General features: G+C 37.3%; 1 protein-coding gene across 1 annotated transcript in view; it reads left to right on the forward strand.

The window, feature by feature from the left end:
- LOC107558809 (T-lymphoma invasion and metastasis-inducing protein 1-like) overlaps window positions 1-18,418 on the forward strand; it is a 73,597-nt gene that overhangs the window by 51,257 nt on the left and 3,922 nt on the right. The window contains exons 16-22 of the mRNA XM_016242498.1: window positions 9,379-9,573; window positions 12,779-12,847; window positions 14,291-14,416; window positions 14,624-14,732; window positions 15,021-15,200; window positions 15,848-15,966; window positions 16,538-16,646. Of these exons, the coding sequence (XP_016097984.1) occupies window positions 9,379-9,573; window positions 12,779-12,847; window positions 14,291-14,416; window positions 14,624-14,732; window positions 15,021-15,200; window positions 15,848-15,966; window positions 16,538-16,646 (907 nt within the window). The remainder of the gene's footprint in view (window positions 1-9,378; window positions 9,574-12,778; window positions 12,848-14,290; window positions 14,417-14,623; window positions 14,733-15,020; window positions 15,201-15,847; window positions 15,967-16,537; window positions 16,647-18,418) is intronic.

Genomic DNA, 18,418 nt, shown 5'->3' on the forward strand with positions numbered 1-18,418 from the left:
GCATGCTGTGATGGTGTCTCATGATCCTTCAGAAATCATTCTAATATGCGGATTTGCTGCTCAAGAAACATTTCTGATTGTTATCAATGTTTAAAACAGTTGTGCTGCTTCATATATTTGTGGAAACCATGATACATTTTTTTCAGGATTCTTTGATTAATAGAAAGTCTAAAAGAACAGCATTTATTTTGTAACATTATAAATGTCTGTACTGTCACTTTAGATCAATTTAATGTATCCTTGCTGAATAAAAAGTCATTTCTTTCAGATTGTCCCGTCAAATCGATTAATCGTGCATAATGTGTGTATTGTGTATATTTATATGTATAAACACACACACATACATGTGTATATTTAAGAAGTATAATATATATTTATATTTATATATAATATAAATCATATATATATATATATAAATATTTCTTAAATACATGTATGTGTGTGTATTTACATATAAATATACACAATACAGACACGTACAGTATATTATGTAAACACAAATTTTTATATTTTGGATGCAATTAATCGATTTGACAGCCCTACTTTCAAAGAATTTTTTTTTTACTGACCCCAAACTCGATTCAAAATTAAATGGAAATGAATGGAAATAGTCCATTTAAATTTGTTACACATTGACAAAGAGAGGAAGATTTTTTTAGCGATGCTACAACAAAAATAAAAAAAATTATATCTTTCTGACGTGACGTAAAGGCAGCATGAGTCTGCAGAGCTGAAGTGACTCTGTGGTATCATTGTTCTGCGGTGCATCTCGTCGGCCGTGTTTAACGATCGTATTCCTGCGCTCCACCATCGCAGCATGTGTTCACGAACCGCAGTGAAGCCTGAATCACAGGATCTGAAGGCGCATTTCTCTCCATGCTCTTTTAAGTCCTAGTGCATTCATTCTGTTTATTTTCCCCCGCTGGCTGTCTCTCTCTCTCTCCACATGGCAGTTCAGATGATCAATCTTTATGAAACATACACTCGCTCCAGTCCTATATAATAAATCAGGAGGCTGCTGTTCAATTGATTTGCTCATCTGAATGCACAGCTACTGTGGTGGGCTTCAAAACGAATTATTCAATTTCTATTTGTGAGAAAAGCCTCCATCTTTTACTTTAGTACTAGTCGACTAGTTTTTCATCATCTTTAGTTTTATATTTTTAGCAGTGATGCTTTAATTAGCATGCTGACAGCTGTTAGACCGTTTGCACATTAAAACCCTTCATCCCCTTTTAAGCGCCGATGCTATAGACATATACATGCAGATGGACATTTTTGGTCATGACTCATAGTCCTCTACCATAAGAATTGCATTTAAAGACGGCGTGTCGAGTTGAAAATAGTTAAAAATACCTGAAAACTCCTCTTGCAAGCTGTTTTTGAACACCAGAACACATTAGAAATGCATCTAATAGTGGTCAGGTGAACCCGAAACCAGCCTAATTGGGATTGTAATTATTTTTGCATGCTGGAAAAAGAGCATAAACCAGCCTGAAGTGTTTTCAGATGCTTTTTTATGATTTTGAACAGCTAAAAATGAAATTATCCATGCTGAGAGACCACCATGTGTCTGTCAAGACCATCAAACCAACTTAGGCTGATTTAAGTTGTTATTTTAAGACGGGAGGGAATGGAAGGAAACTCATTGGAAATGTGGATTTCCCTTTGTGTAGGTGTGACTGTTTCTTCACAGCATGCAGCCTTGTATACTCATAATAAGATCAATAAAAAGATCCATAATTCCACTGTAACACTAACTTCTTATGAAGTCAGGAGTGTGTTTGGAAAATATTTACTAATATTGGAATACGAACACCCTTATCCGTGAAGTCACACTGTGAGCAATTCATCACTGCTTGTTTTTTTGGAAGAAAAAAGTCGGTTGACATCGTAATCCGTCATTCGAATGCAGTACTTCACTCTTCCTCTACTTTTTTCTGTCGACTTCTATTATAAAATGTTAACCAATATCCATTAGCCAGTGAACTACATAAAGCTATCGGAGGTGATCTCTCATTAAAAATGGTAAAGTTTGTTGCATTAAATATTATCCATTCTAGTGAAATCACAAAAGAAAATGCCACCACCAGCGTTCCAATTTGTCATCTCAAATATAGGTTTTGATTTTAATTCGTTTTTTTTTAAGTGGTAAGAAAAAGAGGTATTCTTGAAATAATATTCAAGATATTATTTACTTAGATTTTATGATGAATACAGCCCAGCATCTTGGTAAAAATGTATATATATATATAACGAATAAATTGGCCTATACGAGAAACATATTTTTACTTAAATTATAAATTAAGAAAATGAAAGAAAAACAAGTAGCCTAGTATGCAGTTTCGGTTCATTTTTGTGCTGCGCGAAAGGAAACAGACGGCAGAAAGCGGCATCCTATTTTTCTTTAGGCTTATTTTACAAAAGCACAAAGATTTGTTTTTATTGTGAATGTACACAAATAAAGGCAAACCTTTTACAATTCCGATTATCTTTAGGACTAAAAGGAGTAGTTTCTTCCACTGTTAGAAGGAAACAACTTAAGTGATTGCGCCGGTGCCGCATGCGCGTACAGTTAAGCATTGCTACCTTGACAATGCAGCCTGTTCATTATCATAATAAAATACATTCAGTCAAACATATGGAAAAAAAATATGTAGTAAAATCTGTTAAACCCTTAAGGTTAAGTGTTATCACTGTACCACCGTAATGTCTCAAATCCAAAGAGATATTCTTTATAAAAGTTAAGAGTCAACCACACCTACCTAAAACGGCTCGTTCTAACACACCCCCACATGTCTACATCACTATGTGGGAAGATTTGCATAACGCCGCCCAAATGTTCACGCAAAGAAAGAAGGCGTAACTTTTATTCTCGCTGTAGTATTGTTGTTGCTGCCGCCATGTCGTGAAGACACTCTGCTCACTCTAGGCCACCGCCGCTCACTCTAACCCTCCCGCCGTTCCTCATGCTAGGCTGCCATGTGTGACTCTGTTTCGTTGTGAAAGCGAAACTACTTTGATTGGTCTTCCAAAAATGGACACGACTAGAAATCAGAACACTGCAACCCAAATATTCAGATGTGTGCAGCACATTTTATGGAGGGCTGTTTCCTGATCCTGGGAGAGTAGACTACAATGCCGGCTCTTCTGACTCACAGACTAGTACGTTTTTTATATTTTATATTTTTTATATTTAAAGCGAGTTTTTTTTCTGTAGAGTAGGGCTTGTTGTTTGTAATTTCTCCAATCACAAATGCAGACATGGTTTTATGTTTACGCGGTGCGATGCAACGCAACACGTAAAAAGACAGTATAAGTCATTATAATCCATAATTATGTCCCCACTGGATGCAACAAATGCCTCGTTTATAATGGGTTTACATGTTTTTGAATCATCGCTCCGGCCTGACAGGGCATCATCACAGTATGGTGAGGGGCGTAACATTTCCGTCTCACGCTTGAGGTATTCGGCCAATCATAACGCACTGGATAGCTGGCCAATCACAGCACACCTCGCTTTTCAGACCGATGAGCTTTGTAAAAATCGACGCGTTTCAGAAAGGAGCGGCATAGAGGAGAAACAATAATGTACAGTATGTGGAAAATAAGTATGTTGTTTGAACCTTAAATCACATAAACACATTTCAATACACCAAATGCACAAAATAATGTTCTTTTTAGCAACATCATATGACCCCCTTTAACTGATTGTATTAATCGGTCAAAATTCTTACCGTCGGTTAAACGGTTAAAATGAACATCCCTACTACAAATCATATTTTGTGGAAAGTGTGGCATTCTAAAGCAAAATACCATAAATTAGTATGGATGAAACAAGTATGGATTTCATTTGGCAAATATGATGCAGGGTGGTGTAATCAACTAGTCTTTTAGGCAGCCAACTAGTTAATTTTATTTTAGTAGTTTTGCATATCTGTAACTACGGGTCTCTTTCAGTCTCACTGCATTAATATTCTTGTGCGGTTGAACTTGCACAGCCCGTCATGAACAATCACAACAAACTTGTAAAGGAGATTCCTTCAACTTCCTCTTCCTTTTCCTTTTCCTCTTCCTTTTCCTGTTTCCCTTCACCCTTGATTGTTTTTACATGTGTGTTGAGTATCTTAACTTATGTAGCTCAGTGTTTGCTCAGCGTGCCAGGAAGAGAGAGAAGATAAATGAGGTGGTGTCGCATCAGAATGGGCGGGTGAATACAGAGTTGGGCGAGCAGAGAGGAGGTGGGCGAGCGAGAGAGAGAGGAGAGAAGAGCGACTGGTTCCATCTCTCTCTTTCTCTCTCTCTCTCTCTCTTTCTCCACTCTGTCATTTGTTCTATTTGTCATAAGCGGAGGGATGTTGTCGGGTGCTGCAGCAGTGAATCTGTGATTTCTGAGGCGTTTCCTGAAACTGATCCAGCGTCAGTGACGGTGGGCCGGCGTGTTTCTCTCCGAGGCTGTTTCTGCTGATCCTGAGTCAGTCATGTCTGTGCTCAAACGCAACAGACACAGCAAACGCTCGTCGGACTCAATCTATGACCTGCTGCACCTGGTGAGAAGCGTTTTATGACTGGCGTTTTCCTTAAATCACTGTCTTTTATTGATCAGGATAGGGCTTTGGGTTTCTGCGCTGGTTTTTGTTGGTGTTTTGTGGATTGTTGCTGTCAGAACATCAGACGTTTGGGGTTTCTAGTAAAAAGTGACAATTATTAATATATTGTTCATGCACATTTTACTATGGTAATACCATGTTGTTGTTGTTTTTTTGCATGATGATGAATTTAAATGTCATGCATATTGTCATAGGTCAAAGTACCATCATGTTAACATCTAATATTATTATTTTAGGTTTTACTTGTTAGTCTTTGATTACTTTTATAGACCAATCGGAATGTAATTATGAGCAATTTTGTGCTTTTTGCATGCTGGAAAAAGTTTAAACCAGCTTAAGTGTTCTTGACATGATACCAGACTGGTTTATAGCTAGATTTTTATTTGGTTTTAGGGGGATTTTGGACACTTTTGAACAGTTGCAAACCAGTTTATCCATGCTCAGAGACCAGCAAACACCACCTTCGGCTGGTTTAAATTGTTATTTTAAGCAGGATCTTGTTAGGATTTCATGGAGGAAAGTTCACTGGAAGTGTGGATTTCCCTTTGTGTAGGTGCACAATGCATGTGTTTGTTTCTTCAGAGCATGCAACTTTTATACTCGTATTAAGATCAATAAAAAGATTCCACTCTAAAACTAAGTTCATATAAAGTCAGGAATGTGTTTGGAAAACATTTACTAATATTGGAATATGAACACCCTTATCTGTGAAGTTATGCTGCAAGATTTCATACTTGGTCACATTTACCTTTTTTGCAAATTTTCTTCAAAATTTCAATAGGAATCCATGCAATTTGGAATTTTGCATGAGGGCGGAAGATTTACCACACACATTTTGCAATTGTTTCAAGTTGTTCATGCAAATTGGCAACGTTGACTTACAGAAAGATGCTTGGTTTGAAAGTGACTCTTTTTGAGAACACCGACAATAGACAATGTACTTTTTCTGCCTGCAAAATTTCACTAATGTGATGCATCTTTAGGGTCAGGAGGTTGTGAGCTCTACACCTTAGCAAACACCACTAACAAGCGTGCATTTTCCCAGCAGTTAATGTGTTTTATAGTGTTGTGCGCTGGACGTGCGGGGTGTCGTATTTTCTCTCTGCTGTTACGCTGTTCTGAGACTCAAGGACTCTGGGAGAAACACTGTAATTCATCCTTTGTGTGTCCTTGCGTGGGCATTCGAGGACCGCTAAGACTCTCTCTGCTAATGAACAAGGAAAGCGGCGTTCACATGTTAAAAAAAAAACAGTGTCAGCCAAAATAAGCACCTGTAGTCTACTAAGTAAATAAAAGTAGTTTAAAGTCATTGACTACGTTTACATGGACATCGGTAATGTAATTATTTACCTTATTCTAAATAAGCCAATATTATGATTATGGTGTTTACATGAGTGGCTTTTAGAATATTTTTTTCATGTTCCCGTTTTACATGTACATAGTTCGATTAATGGCACACGTCATTACGTCCCCACATGACGCCATCCGACGTCCCCTCCGTAATTTCACGCATAAACATATACAGTAGTTCGTCTTCGTGATGATGCCATGTACAGTTTTGGGTGTTTAATTTTTAATTTTATGAAAGCTTCTAGTGGAGTTAATTATTTGTACATGCATACAGACGACGACGGGTGTTGAAGCTCTTTTATTTGCCTACACGACGGTAATAATGTGATTAAGGTGTTTACATGTCTATACTGCACTTCAGTAATGCGACTAAAATAGGAATACTCCACATGTCTTAATTAGATTTTTGTTTATTTCGATTATGACTTTAGCCGGATTAAGGTAATCAAACATCTCTGTTTACATGGTAGATTCTTAATCAGGAACTATTCGAGCCGTTCATGCCAGACTGGGGAGAGAGGTGTTGTAATAATGTAAAATATGTGAAAAATAATGTTTTTCGAACAACCTAGTATGAGAGCCTGTTCTAGTACACCCCCAAAACAAAATCAAGACTTTGTAAAAGAGCATAATAGGACCACTTTAATACTATGTTTTTTGCATGGTAGTACCATGAAATACCTTAGAGTACCATGTAAATATAATGCATATCATCATATATCAAAGTACCATGGTGTTACCATCTAGTACTATGATTTTTCTAGTACACAATATTTTTTTGTAAGGTTTTACTTGCTAGTCTTTGATTTGCATTTAAAGACCAATTGGATTGTGATTATTCTGTGCTTTTGCATGCTTTTTTAGTTATTATTTTAGTTAACTTACTGTTACTTGAAATTAAATACTAAAACTAAACTTGTGTTACTTGAAAAAAAAAAAAAACTACAACATGATCTCAATGAAACTAAACGAACACTGGTACATAGAGACGTAAAATAAAGCAGATTTACTTTTAAGAGTGCATTCTGGGGGACCCGCTGGTGTCGTCATGCTTTGCTTCTTCAGCGCGAAAAAAATCTTTTAGTAGCTGACCTTTGGACTCTGTTTATATCACTGGGTTTTGTACGAGAGGTTTTCCTCTTCAAATAATCTCTTATGTCTCTTATGTTTTAAAAAGCCTCCGATGTGACTGCGTTGGTGGATGTGTGGCGTACGAAAGGGCTACTACTTCTCTCCCGCTCTCGTAGTTTCCTAATGTACTTGTCTCAGACTGTGCCGTTTCAGAGAATGATGGAGAAAGTCTGTGGAAAGCTGACAGCTGCTGTATCTGAAAGCGTGTGAACGTGTCTCTGTGATAACGGGATCACTAACATCTTGACAGTTCTCTCGCCGCTTGTACGCCGCAGTTGTGGCAGCTGATGATGTTTAAGCTAATGACTAAAGTGACAGGTGAAGCCCGACGCCCCTCAGAGATGTTATTCTGCATCTCTGATTTAGGACCTGATTTATTTGTTTACACACAGACAGAGACACAATGTGAAGCCAGTATTCCCTGACGCTCCTGAGGAATTATTTCGAAGCGATTCTTTTTTAATAACACACATAATGTTCCTGCTACCTGGCACATGTCACTAAAATTGTTACCCTGAGAAATCGCACCTGATGTAGTCTTTGTGAAGAGCATAAACAGCCCATGGCCAGTCTGAAGCGCTTTATTTACATGCATTTAAATTTGCTGGGAATCGATTACCTGTAAAAAAAAAGGGCAGGTTTTGGATAGAGGATAGAGAGCATGTAGTTGAAGATATGTAATCACTTCCAGCACCTTTAAAGCAATGAAGTGAGCTTTTCTCTACTATCTGCATTCCTATTGGCTGTCGGTGCATTGCATTACAACTTATTTGTATATAGTTGAACTCTACTCAACTTGGTTGCATCAATGAGCACTTTCAGGGATGATTCAATAATGTTTTCAATAAAGTTTGGGTCACTGAAAGTTTTGTTTCAAACAATTAGTAATGAGATAACTTTAAGCTGTCTTCTCAGTTTTGGTCAAGTTCATATGTACTTGCCTCTGGATGTTATACCTTTAAAATCAGCAAAAGGTTGGTGATTTAGTAGGAAACTCTTCAGCCTCAACAGAAAGAGAATTAAGTGAGAGTGAGAGAATTAAAGATGATGGATGGATAGATAAATGGATAGATGAGCATAATGATTAATTAATTGTAATTAGTTCAATATTTTTATTTTGTATTAATTAGTATTTATTTATTTATTTTGTGTTAATTAATGCATTTATTTATATTTAGTTCAATATTTTTATTTATTTTCTTAATTTATTCATTTTATTTTGATTTAAATTATTTTTAATTAGGTAATCTTTTTGGTTCTATTTATATGTGAAATACATTTTTATTGCTTAATGCTTTGGCAACATTGCGCTACTCTACACAGTCAAGCCAGTAAAGCTCATCTGAATTAGTATCAAAATATATATATATTTTTTTCTAGAAATTGTAAAAATATAATGGTTATGCATTAAATAATCATGCAGTAATGTCTATTGTTAAATAGTGCAGTAAATGAAAGACTCTTCATGTAATTTGATTATTTTCTCTTTTTATTTGAAACTTCTAGGACTCAAACCAAAAGATCAGATCAGATTATTCATAACAAATGAATGAGTCTGGCATCAGTGCAAAACAGCTTCACATTACAAAGCACTTGAGTTAAAACAAAAGACTCTAAACAGTAAACGCTATTACAGTCAAATGACTCATTTGCACTGCAGAACAGGTAGATATATGTCATATATAAGTCAAAAACTTCATTAACAAGGCAAGTTGTGACCTTTTAACACATTATTCATCATCTTGACTTGTCTGGGACACATTCGGATCCTCGGTTTCACGTTTCTCATGTGTAAATAACATACAGCTGTCCTGCCTATGGCTATCCCTGCATATTTATCTACCGTAGTATAAACAGTGTAGCAAAATATCTACCGGTTGACACCAAGCCCTAGCAGATAGATAGATGGATGGATGGTACTATCTCTCAGTTCGTCAGTGTTACTGTGAGAATAACAGTCCATGTGCCATCACAGCCGTTCCCATAGCAACCGCATCCATGGACAGGTGCTTATGTTTTGGTTGGCGTTCAGAAGAAATTAAGACATTTCAGAAGAGCAGGGAGGGAGGGATGGAGAGAGAGAGAGAGAGACAAAAAAGGAGAGGAGAGGAGAGGCTGAAAATAGAGCAAATGAGCGCTTTATAGCGTTCTTCATCCAAGCAGCGGGATCCAGCTGCAGGTGCTGCAAGTTTGTGTGTGTGTGTGTGTGTGTGTGTGTGTGTGTCGTAATAACAGCACAGGACTGTCAGATGTCTCACTCATCACGACTGTCTTTCTTTCTTTGTAGAGTACGGAGCAGGTCGCAGCTTTCTGCCGCAGTCTGCACGAGATGAATCCCTCATCTGAGGTCGTCTCTTCCTCGTCCGGCCCGGAGTCTTCCTCACTTCCTCCGAGCAATGCCACTCCACGCCAGCTCTCCGATGCTGACAAACTCCGCAAAGTCATCTGCGAACTGGTGGAGACGGAGCGCACCTACGTCAAAGTCAGTACCTGTGTGTGTGTGTGTGTATGTGTGTGTGTGTGTGTGTGTGATCAGACATACTCGCCTGTGTGTTTGACTTACATAAGTTTGTGCCCTTCATCGAGTCGAGGCCTGGAGGGAAAGAAATTGTGCCCTTGGCTTGCCTTTTTCTGCACCCACTCACTCTTTGACTGCATTTGAAATGGAATACTAGCATACAGCATAGTACATACAGCCTTAAAAATAGCATTTGAAACAGAATGCAATGATTTAAACAGCAGTTTGTCACATGACCTCACAGTATTCTATGCAGTGTGCTTTATTGTATACTTAAAGGGATAGTTCAACCAAAAAAGACAATTCTGTAATTGCATTTTTTATTCTTCTTTGGAACACAAAAGAAGATATTAGCCCGTGGTGTGCACTGGGGGGCTCGAGTCACTGCCCCTTTAATTGCCGACGCTAAAATGCCCTTTCTGTCTGATCTAGGCACCCCCGGACCGAGATTTCAACCGAGGGGGACAACCAAACAACCCCCCCCCCCTCCAAAAAAACGAGGGGGAAGGACTGTGTTTGTGCCCTCTTAAGGCCACTAATATTAGCCATGTACACACTTCAGCTAAATTCGGTTGTCAGTTCACCTTTTTAGTGCTTAATCCGGTCTTGTACACACACAGTTCAGTCATTTACGGGAGTGACAAATGTATTCTACAGCTGAATTATCTCATGAAAAATGCAGGTAGTTACAACCGTATTTACAGAAATTGTGCGCAGACTTATTTAAACATGTATCAGAGTGTCTTTTTATGTGCAGTGCAAGAAATCACTGGGCATGTTCTGAATCATTGGTGTTGCCAGATCCTGCTAGATTCTCTCTGTATAGCTCATGTTTGCTCGCTGTGTTGAGATTAACGACAGAGCCGTGACTGTATTTCCTCGTCTCTCTGAGGACGGCTGGGATTACAGTAACACCTTCACCGATATCCTGCCCATCGCTGGGAATATTTGCGGTGTGTTCAGATTCATCTGCCTGTTTGAGCAAAGAACTAAATCAACAGTCTGAATGAAGCACTCCAGCAGAAATGAAACATGACATGAGTGTGTGATGAGGCTGAGCAATATAGCTGGAGAAATTATGTGTTTATGTATATATATATATATATATATATATATCGACCAAGTAGATTTTAAATATTTACTTCATGGAAATACAGTAAAAATGTTGAAAATAAATAGTTCAATATAATTTCAGTTTTAACAATGATGCCTTATATTTAATAATTTTTGTATAGATCAGTATACAATGCTGATCTAACAATGCATCTCCTAAACATCAGCTTGTACTACATGTATTTTTTACAGTGGCGTAGCGGTTAAACATGTATCAGAGTGTCTTTTTATGTGCAGTGCAAGAAATCACTGGGCATGTTCTGAATCATTGGTGTTGCCAGATCCTGCTAGATTCTCTCTGTATAGCTCATGTTTGCTCGCTGTGTTGAGATTAACGACAGAGCCGTGACTGTATTTCCTCGTCTCTCTGAGGACGGCTGGGATTACAGTAACACCTTCACCGATATCCTGCCCATCGCTGGGAATATTTGCGGTGTGTTCAGATTCATCTGCCTGTTTGAGCAAAGAACTAAATCAACAGTCTGAATGAAGCACTCCAGCAGAAATGAAACATGACATGAGTGTGTGATGAGGCTGAGCAATATAGCTGGAGAAATTATGTGTTTATGTATATATATATATATATATATATATATCGACCAAGTAGATTTTAAATATTTACTTCATGGAAATACAGTAAAAATGTTGAAAATAAATAGTTCAATATAATTTCAGTTTTAACAATGATGCCTTATATTTAATAATTTTTGTATAGATCAGTATACAATGCTGATCTAACAATGCATCTCCTAAACATCAGCTTGTACTACATGTACAGGCACGCAGTTTTGGGTTGGGGGGCCACGCGATTACCTCCCCGTGCTGGGTTGCGTTGTATCATGTGTCGACTATAGCCAGAGATATTGTCAAAAGCATCAAATATTGTCAATATTAATAGGATTTGGCATTTCCAATGAATGTAGGCATGTTACATTCTTCTTATTATTATTAGGTTACTTTTATTATTAAATTGCAATTAATTTGCCCCACAATAATTTCATAGCGCATCACCGCATAACTGACGCGCTGTGAGGATAATAAAAGATTAGGCTATTAGCTTACTCCTCATTGAAAATGTTTTTAAAAAGGTGTTTTAAAACAGGTCTATTAATTTATACAATGAATTATAGGCCTGTAATTAAAATTATTTACACTGCAGTCATCAATGAAAATTAAGAGCAGCTTTATTTCAAGCACCGACTTTCAAAAACAACCTGTTTTATGCAAAATACATTTCTCTTTTTTTCCCCACTATGTACGGGCCACAAGAGAAATATTAAGGAATAATTCAAGACAGTTAGTCTATATGCCGTTATCAGCATATGCTGAAATTGATTTGTCTCTTGTCGTCCCTGAGAGAATATGCGCCGATAATGCAGTGTCAGATGCCGAAAGCGCCGTCAGTTTGTACGTTTTTTACTTTGACTTTGTATAATTGACTAAAATTAAAACGCATAACTCTTGCGCAAAGTTTGCACGTTGTTTAATATCAGCCTTCATGGTTTAAAATGGAAATATTTCCAATATTGCGACGTAACAAACCCCCTGCGATTTTGCGCTAAGCCACTGATTTTTTTACCAAAACACTTAAAATGATACTTCATGATCTCTGTGAACACTTTTGAGTGACTCAAATGATTCATTGAATCAGTATTGTGAATCAGTCAGGTTTATAATAGTTAACTAAAACTAAAACCATAAAAAAAATGTTACTTGAAATGAAAACTGAAATAAAATGAAATAAACTTAAAAATGAATAAAAAAAACTATATAGACATAAAAAAAAAACTGATAAAAATGACAAACACAACAAAATTACTAAAACTTTAAAAATGTTAATAAAAACTGAAAATATGAAAATAAAAAGCGAATTCAAATTATTAATAAAAACTATAATAGGATCTCTGATGTTAAAATAATCTGGAACTAATTCTTTTAAATGGAAAGGTTATTAAACAGCCATGACATTAATCAAATATAATGTCAAATATTAATATTGTGAATGTTGCTCATAGGCTGTTCTTCAATATTATTGTGTGTTCTCTCTCTCTTTCAGGATCTGAACTGTTTGATCGGGCGATATTTAACCCCGCTGCAGAAGGAGTCTTTCCTCACTCAGGATGAGGTGAGTTGAAGCGCTGCTGATGGTTTCATGTTATTATCAGCTGGCGAGCTCAAAAACACCTCCAGAACACAGAGTGATATTTCATAATCATCCTGATGGAGGAGCGTGTAGGAGGACACCGAGACAGAGACAAACACACACACAAGAAAAGAGAGGTAGAGAGGAGAGTGGGAGGGAGACACAAAATGAGGAAAACTTACATCAGACAGACGAGAGGAAGTTCTCAATCTTCTGCTCCTTTAATGCCCTACATATGGGAGCTGAGCTCATTATGCAGCAGTGCAGACACTAAAGAGATGTACTTCCACCAATATGGAGTCTTTTAAAGGTTGAGACAGATAACTAGAGAGCAGTATATAATGTCTATATGCATTTTTACAAAAATACTTATTTTATGTAATTTATATACTGTTTTGGGGACACGTTAAAGTGAATATTTACAGTTTTTACTCATATTTGTTATTGAAGTAATATTAAATACATATATATATATATATATATATTAGTTATATCTATTGTTACTTTGTATATATGGAGATTTTTAGATATTATGTATATTTTTTATATTTTATATTATTTGTGTGTGTGTGTGTATGTGATATGGAAGCCCGTTTCCGCCACTGAATAAAAAAATAAAAAAGATAATTGCGACTTTTTATCTCTAATTTTGAGAACATATCAGTCTTTTCCCCCCCTCAAAATTGGACTTTATAACTCGCTATTGTGAGTTTATGTCCCACAATTCTGAGGAAAAAAAGTCAGAACTGAAGTGAAGTGACATGTGGCCAAGTATGGTGACCCATACTAGGAATTAGTGCTCTGCATTTATCCCATCCAAAGTGCACACACACACAGCAGTGCACACACACACACCGTGAACACACACCCGGAGCAGTGGGCAGCCATTTTTTGCTGCGGCACCCGGGGAGCAGTTGGGGGTTCGGTGCCTTGCTCAAGGGCACCTCAGTCATGGTATTGAAGGTGGGAGAGAGCGCTGTACATTCACTCCCCCACCTACAATCCCTGCCGGTACGAGACTCAAACCCGCAACCTTTGGGTTACGAGTCCGACTCTCTAACCATTAGGCCATGACTTCCCCGAACTGCGAGATATAAACTCACAATTCTGACTTTTTTTTTCTCAGAACTGTGTTTAAATCTCGAAATTGTGACTTTTTTTCTCAGAATTGCGAGAAAGTTCTTACTTTATTTCTCAGAATTGCAAGTTTATATCTCACAATTCTGAGAACAAAAAAAAATCAGAATTGCAATTAGCTTTTTAATTTTTTTATTCAGTGGCGGAAATGGGCTTCCGTAGTATAAGCTTTATTACGTAGCACATCTATTTAAAATTCAAATTAAATGATGTTTATATATAAGATAATTATTTGTTTAAATTTTTACATTTGACCACATTCATTTTTCCTGCATGTGTATCTGATAGCTGGACGTGCTGTTCGGAAACCTCCCGGAGATGCTGGAGTTTCAGGTGGAGTTTCTGAAGACTCTGGAAGACGGAACCCGGCTGGTGCCGGACCTGGAGAAACTGGAGCGAGTGGAAGAGTTCAAGGTTTGTCCCTCTGATCTCATTTGCATCACATTAAACATAGTAACACTCAAAGTGTCTGGTCTACTCATTTAAATAACAAATATTTAAAGTTTTTGGGGCATACCATGTTTTTTTTTACGGTTGTAGTGCATCACTCAGAGGCAAGATTTATCCAACACAAACCATAATACCTGATGTATTTCTCTCAAAATCCCTCTCGTCTTACAGAAAATCCTCTTTTCTCTGGGCGGCTCGTTCCTGTATTACGCCGACCGCTTCAAGATCTACAGCGCTTTCTGTGCCAGCCACACCAAAGTGCCCAAAGTGCTTGTCAAAGGTATGTAAATCTCCACTCAAAGGCGACCTTGCTCCCAGAGTCCTGCACCTTGGGGGTCTGTAAATCCCATGTGAGCGATTTTTATTATTTAATGTCGATTCTGCAGAATTGTTATAGGATAGGTTACATAACAGTGTTTTCCAGTAAGTTGAAGAACTTAACGTACTTGAAAACATTTTACGCTGTATTGTTAAAAGCACAACAAATGCTAGCCGTCTTCATATCTTTCTATCACTATCAGTCCTGTGACAGCATAATCACATCTTCCTGTGTTTGCGTCCTCTCCAGCAAAAACAGACGCAGCCTTCAAGGCATTTCTGGACGAGCGTAACCCCAAACAGCAGCATTCATCCACGCTGGAGTCGTACCTGATCAAACCCATCCAGAGAGTGCTGAAGTACCCTCTGCTCCTGAGAGAACTGCACTCGCTCACAGACCCCGACAGCGAGGAGCACTACCATCTGAACGGTGAGAGACTCCAGTTCATATGAGCATGCCTTGAAAGAAGACTCTTCTCACTAAGGCTGCATTTATTTGATTAAAAATACAGTAAAAACAGCAATATTGTGAAATATTATTACAATTTCAAATAATTGTTTTCTATTGTAATATATTAAAAAAAAAAATGTTATTGCTTTGATCAAAGCTGAATTTTCAGCAGCATTACTCCAGTCTTCAGTGTCACATGATCCTTCAGAAATCATTCTAATATGCTGATTTGCTGCTCGAGAAACATTTCTGCTTATTATCACTGTTGAAAACAGTTGTGCTGCTTCACATTTTTGTGGAAACCGTGATAAATGTATTTTTTCAGGATTCGTTGAGGAATAGAAATATCAAAAGAACAGCATTTATTTGAAATAGAAATCTTTTGTAACATTATAAATGTCTTTACTGTCGTCAATTTAATATGTCTTTGCTGAATGTATTAATTTGAAGTATTCATTTCTTTTTAAAAAGTAGTGTATTGTCCAAATAAGATGTTATAACTGGAGATCAGTTTTAAAGCCATCAATCTGAACTTTTATGTTTCAACCAACTTTCTGAATTCACTGCTATATAATTGACACATATATAGAATTGATATATCATTTATTTTCTCTGCTGTTGTGCAGTTGCAATGAAAGCCATGAACACAGTGGCCAGTCACATCAACGAGATGCAGAAGATCCACGAGGAGTTTGGAGCCGTCTTTGACCTCCTCATCTCTGAACAGACTGGAGACAAGAAAGAGGTTTGTGAACTTTACATCAGCTCGTTCCAGTCAACTAATTTCACTGGACAAGCAATGTTTTACTGTTTGCATCAATCCTAATTAAGTATTTAATTAACTAATATTAACTATGCTCTTTTTGTTTATGTGTTTAAATATTCTTGTTTCTAAAATGTGAGTTGCTCAGTATTAACTTTTTGTTTATGCAACTACTATATAAAACAAAATAGTATTGTATCGTTCACATGGTGTCAGGTCACTCTTGGCTGCATGCGAGTGCAGCTTGTGATAATACAGAACTTGGGTCTCAGATTTTCAACCACATTTCATGCTCTGCAGCTGATAAAAACTTAAAACTGTCAGATCAGATTTCCTTCTTTATTCCTGTATTTACTGCCATCTGCCTGCATATTTAAATCTTATTAGCCTATTATGTGAATACAGTGAAACTTTGTTGCATAATGTGGCTGTAGCTCGGAATGATGTCAGGCAGAGACAGACGAGATCCCTTCTGGATTGCAGATTGCGAGTTCTGTGTGTGTGTGTGTGTGTGTTGTGCGAGCTCTAACGGTGGCTTCTGCTATGATTACAGGTTGCTGACTTGTCTATGGGAGATTTACTCCTCCACACCAGCGTGACATGGATTAACCCGTCCTCCTCACTGGGAAAATGCAAGAAAGAGCCACAGCTGGCCACATTTGGTACGTTCTGTTCCCATATACATTACTCCAGTCTTCAGTGTCACATGATCCTTCAGAAATCATTCTAATATGCTGATTTGCTGCTCGAGAAACATTTCTGCTTATTATCACTGTTGAAAACAGTTGTGCTGCTTCACATTTTTGTGGAAACCGTGATAAATGTATTTTTTCAGGATTCGTTGAGGAATAGAAATATCAAAAGAACAGCATTTATTTGAAATAGAAATATTTTGTAACATTATAAATGTCTTTACTGTCGTCAATTTAATGTGTCTTTGCTGAATGTATTAATTTGAAGTATTCATTTCTTTTTAAAAAGTAGTGTATTGTCCAAATAAGATGTTATAACTGGAGATCAGTTTTAAAGCCATCAATCTGAACTTTTATGTTTCAACCAACTTTCTGAATTCACTGCTATATAATTGACACATATATAGAATTGATATATCATTTATTTTCTCTGCTGTTGTGCAGTTGCAATGAAAGCCATGAACACAGTGGCCAGTCACATCAACGAGATGCAGAAGATCCACGAGGAGTTTGGAGCCGTCTTTGACCTCCTCATCTCTGAACAGACTGGAGACAAGAAAGAGGTTTGTGAACTTTACATCAGCTCGTTCCAGTCAACTAATTTCACTGGACAAGCAATGTTTTACTGTTTGCATCAATCCTAATTAAGTATTTAATTAACTAATATTAACTATGCTCTTTTTGTTTATGTGTTTAAATATTCTTGTTTCTAAAATGTGAGTTGCTCAGTATTAACTTTTTGTTTATGCAACTACTATATAAAACAAAATAGTATTGTATCGTTCACATGGTGTCAGGTCACTCTTGGCTGCATGCGAGTGCAGCTTGTGATAATACAGAACTTGGGTCTCAGATTTTCAACCACATTTCATGCTCTGCAGCTGATAAAAACTTAAAACTGTCAGATCAGATTTCCTTCTTTATTCCTGTATTTACTGCCATCTGCCTGCATATTTAAATCTTATTAGCCTATTATGTGAATACAGTGAAACTTTGTTGCATAATGTGGCTGTAGCTCGGAATGATGTCAGGCAGAGACAGACGAGATCCCTTCTGGATTGCAGATTGCGAGTTCTGTGTGTGTGTGTGTGTGTGTTGTGCGAGCTCTAACGGTGGCTTCTGCTATGATTACAGGTTGCTGACTTGTCTATGGGAGATTTACTCCTCCACACCAGCGTGACATGGATTAACCCGTCCTCCTCACTGGGAAAATGCAAGAAAGAGCCACAGCTGGCCACATTTGGTACGTTCTGTTCCCATATAACCTCAACTCATGGATAGATAAATAGATAGACGGATAGATAGAAGGGATGGGCGATATGGGCTTAAAAATGTATCACGATAATTTATGATATTTATTGCGATAACGAGATCAATGACGATAATTTAGGGAATCCTGTTTCTTTAGAGAAAAGTATTATCTTTCCTATTTTTACCCAAAATAGGGTGTTGTGAGCAGTACACACGTAATGTAATGACTGTTAAAAAAAAATCCGGAGGGCGCCCTTGCTCAGAAACTCCACATATGCATAGTAGAAGTAATGCTCCAGGAAATCCCTGATATGGACAGAGGTATCCAGTGATCGCTGTAGCTGAATAAAACGCAGATAGAGAAATTTTAACTGAGGAAACCTGAAGACAATAAACATGCGATTGCACAAAATATATGGTATCTGTGTTCTTCAACCAATCTTGGGTATTTTTATAAGGATAAAGTATATTTATAATGCAATGCTAATCGA

This window comes from Sinocyclocheilus grahami, unplaced genomic scaffold (assembly GCF_001515645.1).
Source record: "Sinocyclocheilus grahami isolate Dianchi unplaced genomic scaffold, SAMN03320097.WGS_v1.1 scaffold661.1, whole genome shotgun sequence".
Classification (NCBI taxonomy): Eukaryota; Metazoa; Chordata; class Actinopteri; order Cypriniformes; family Cyprinidae; genus Sinocyclocheilus; species Sinocyclocheilus grahami.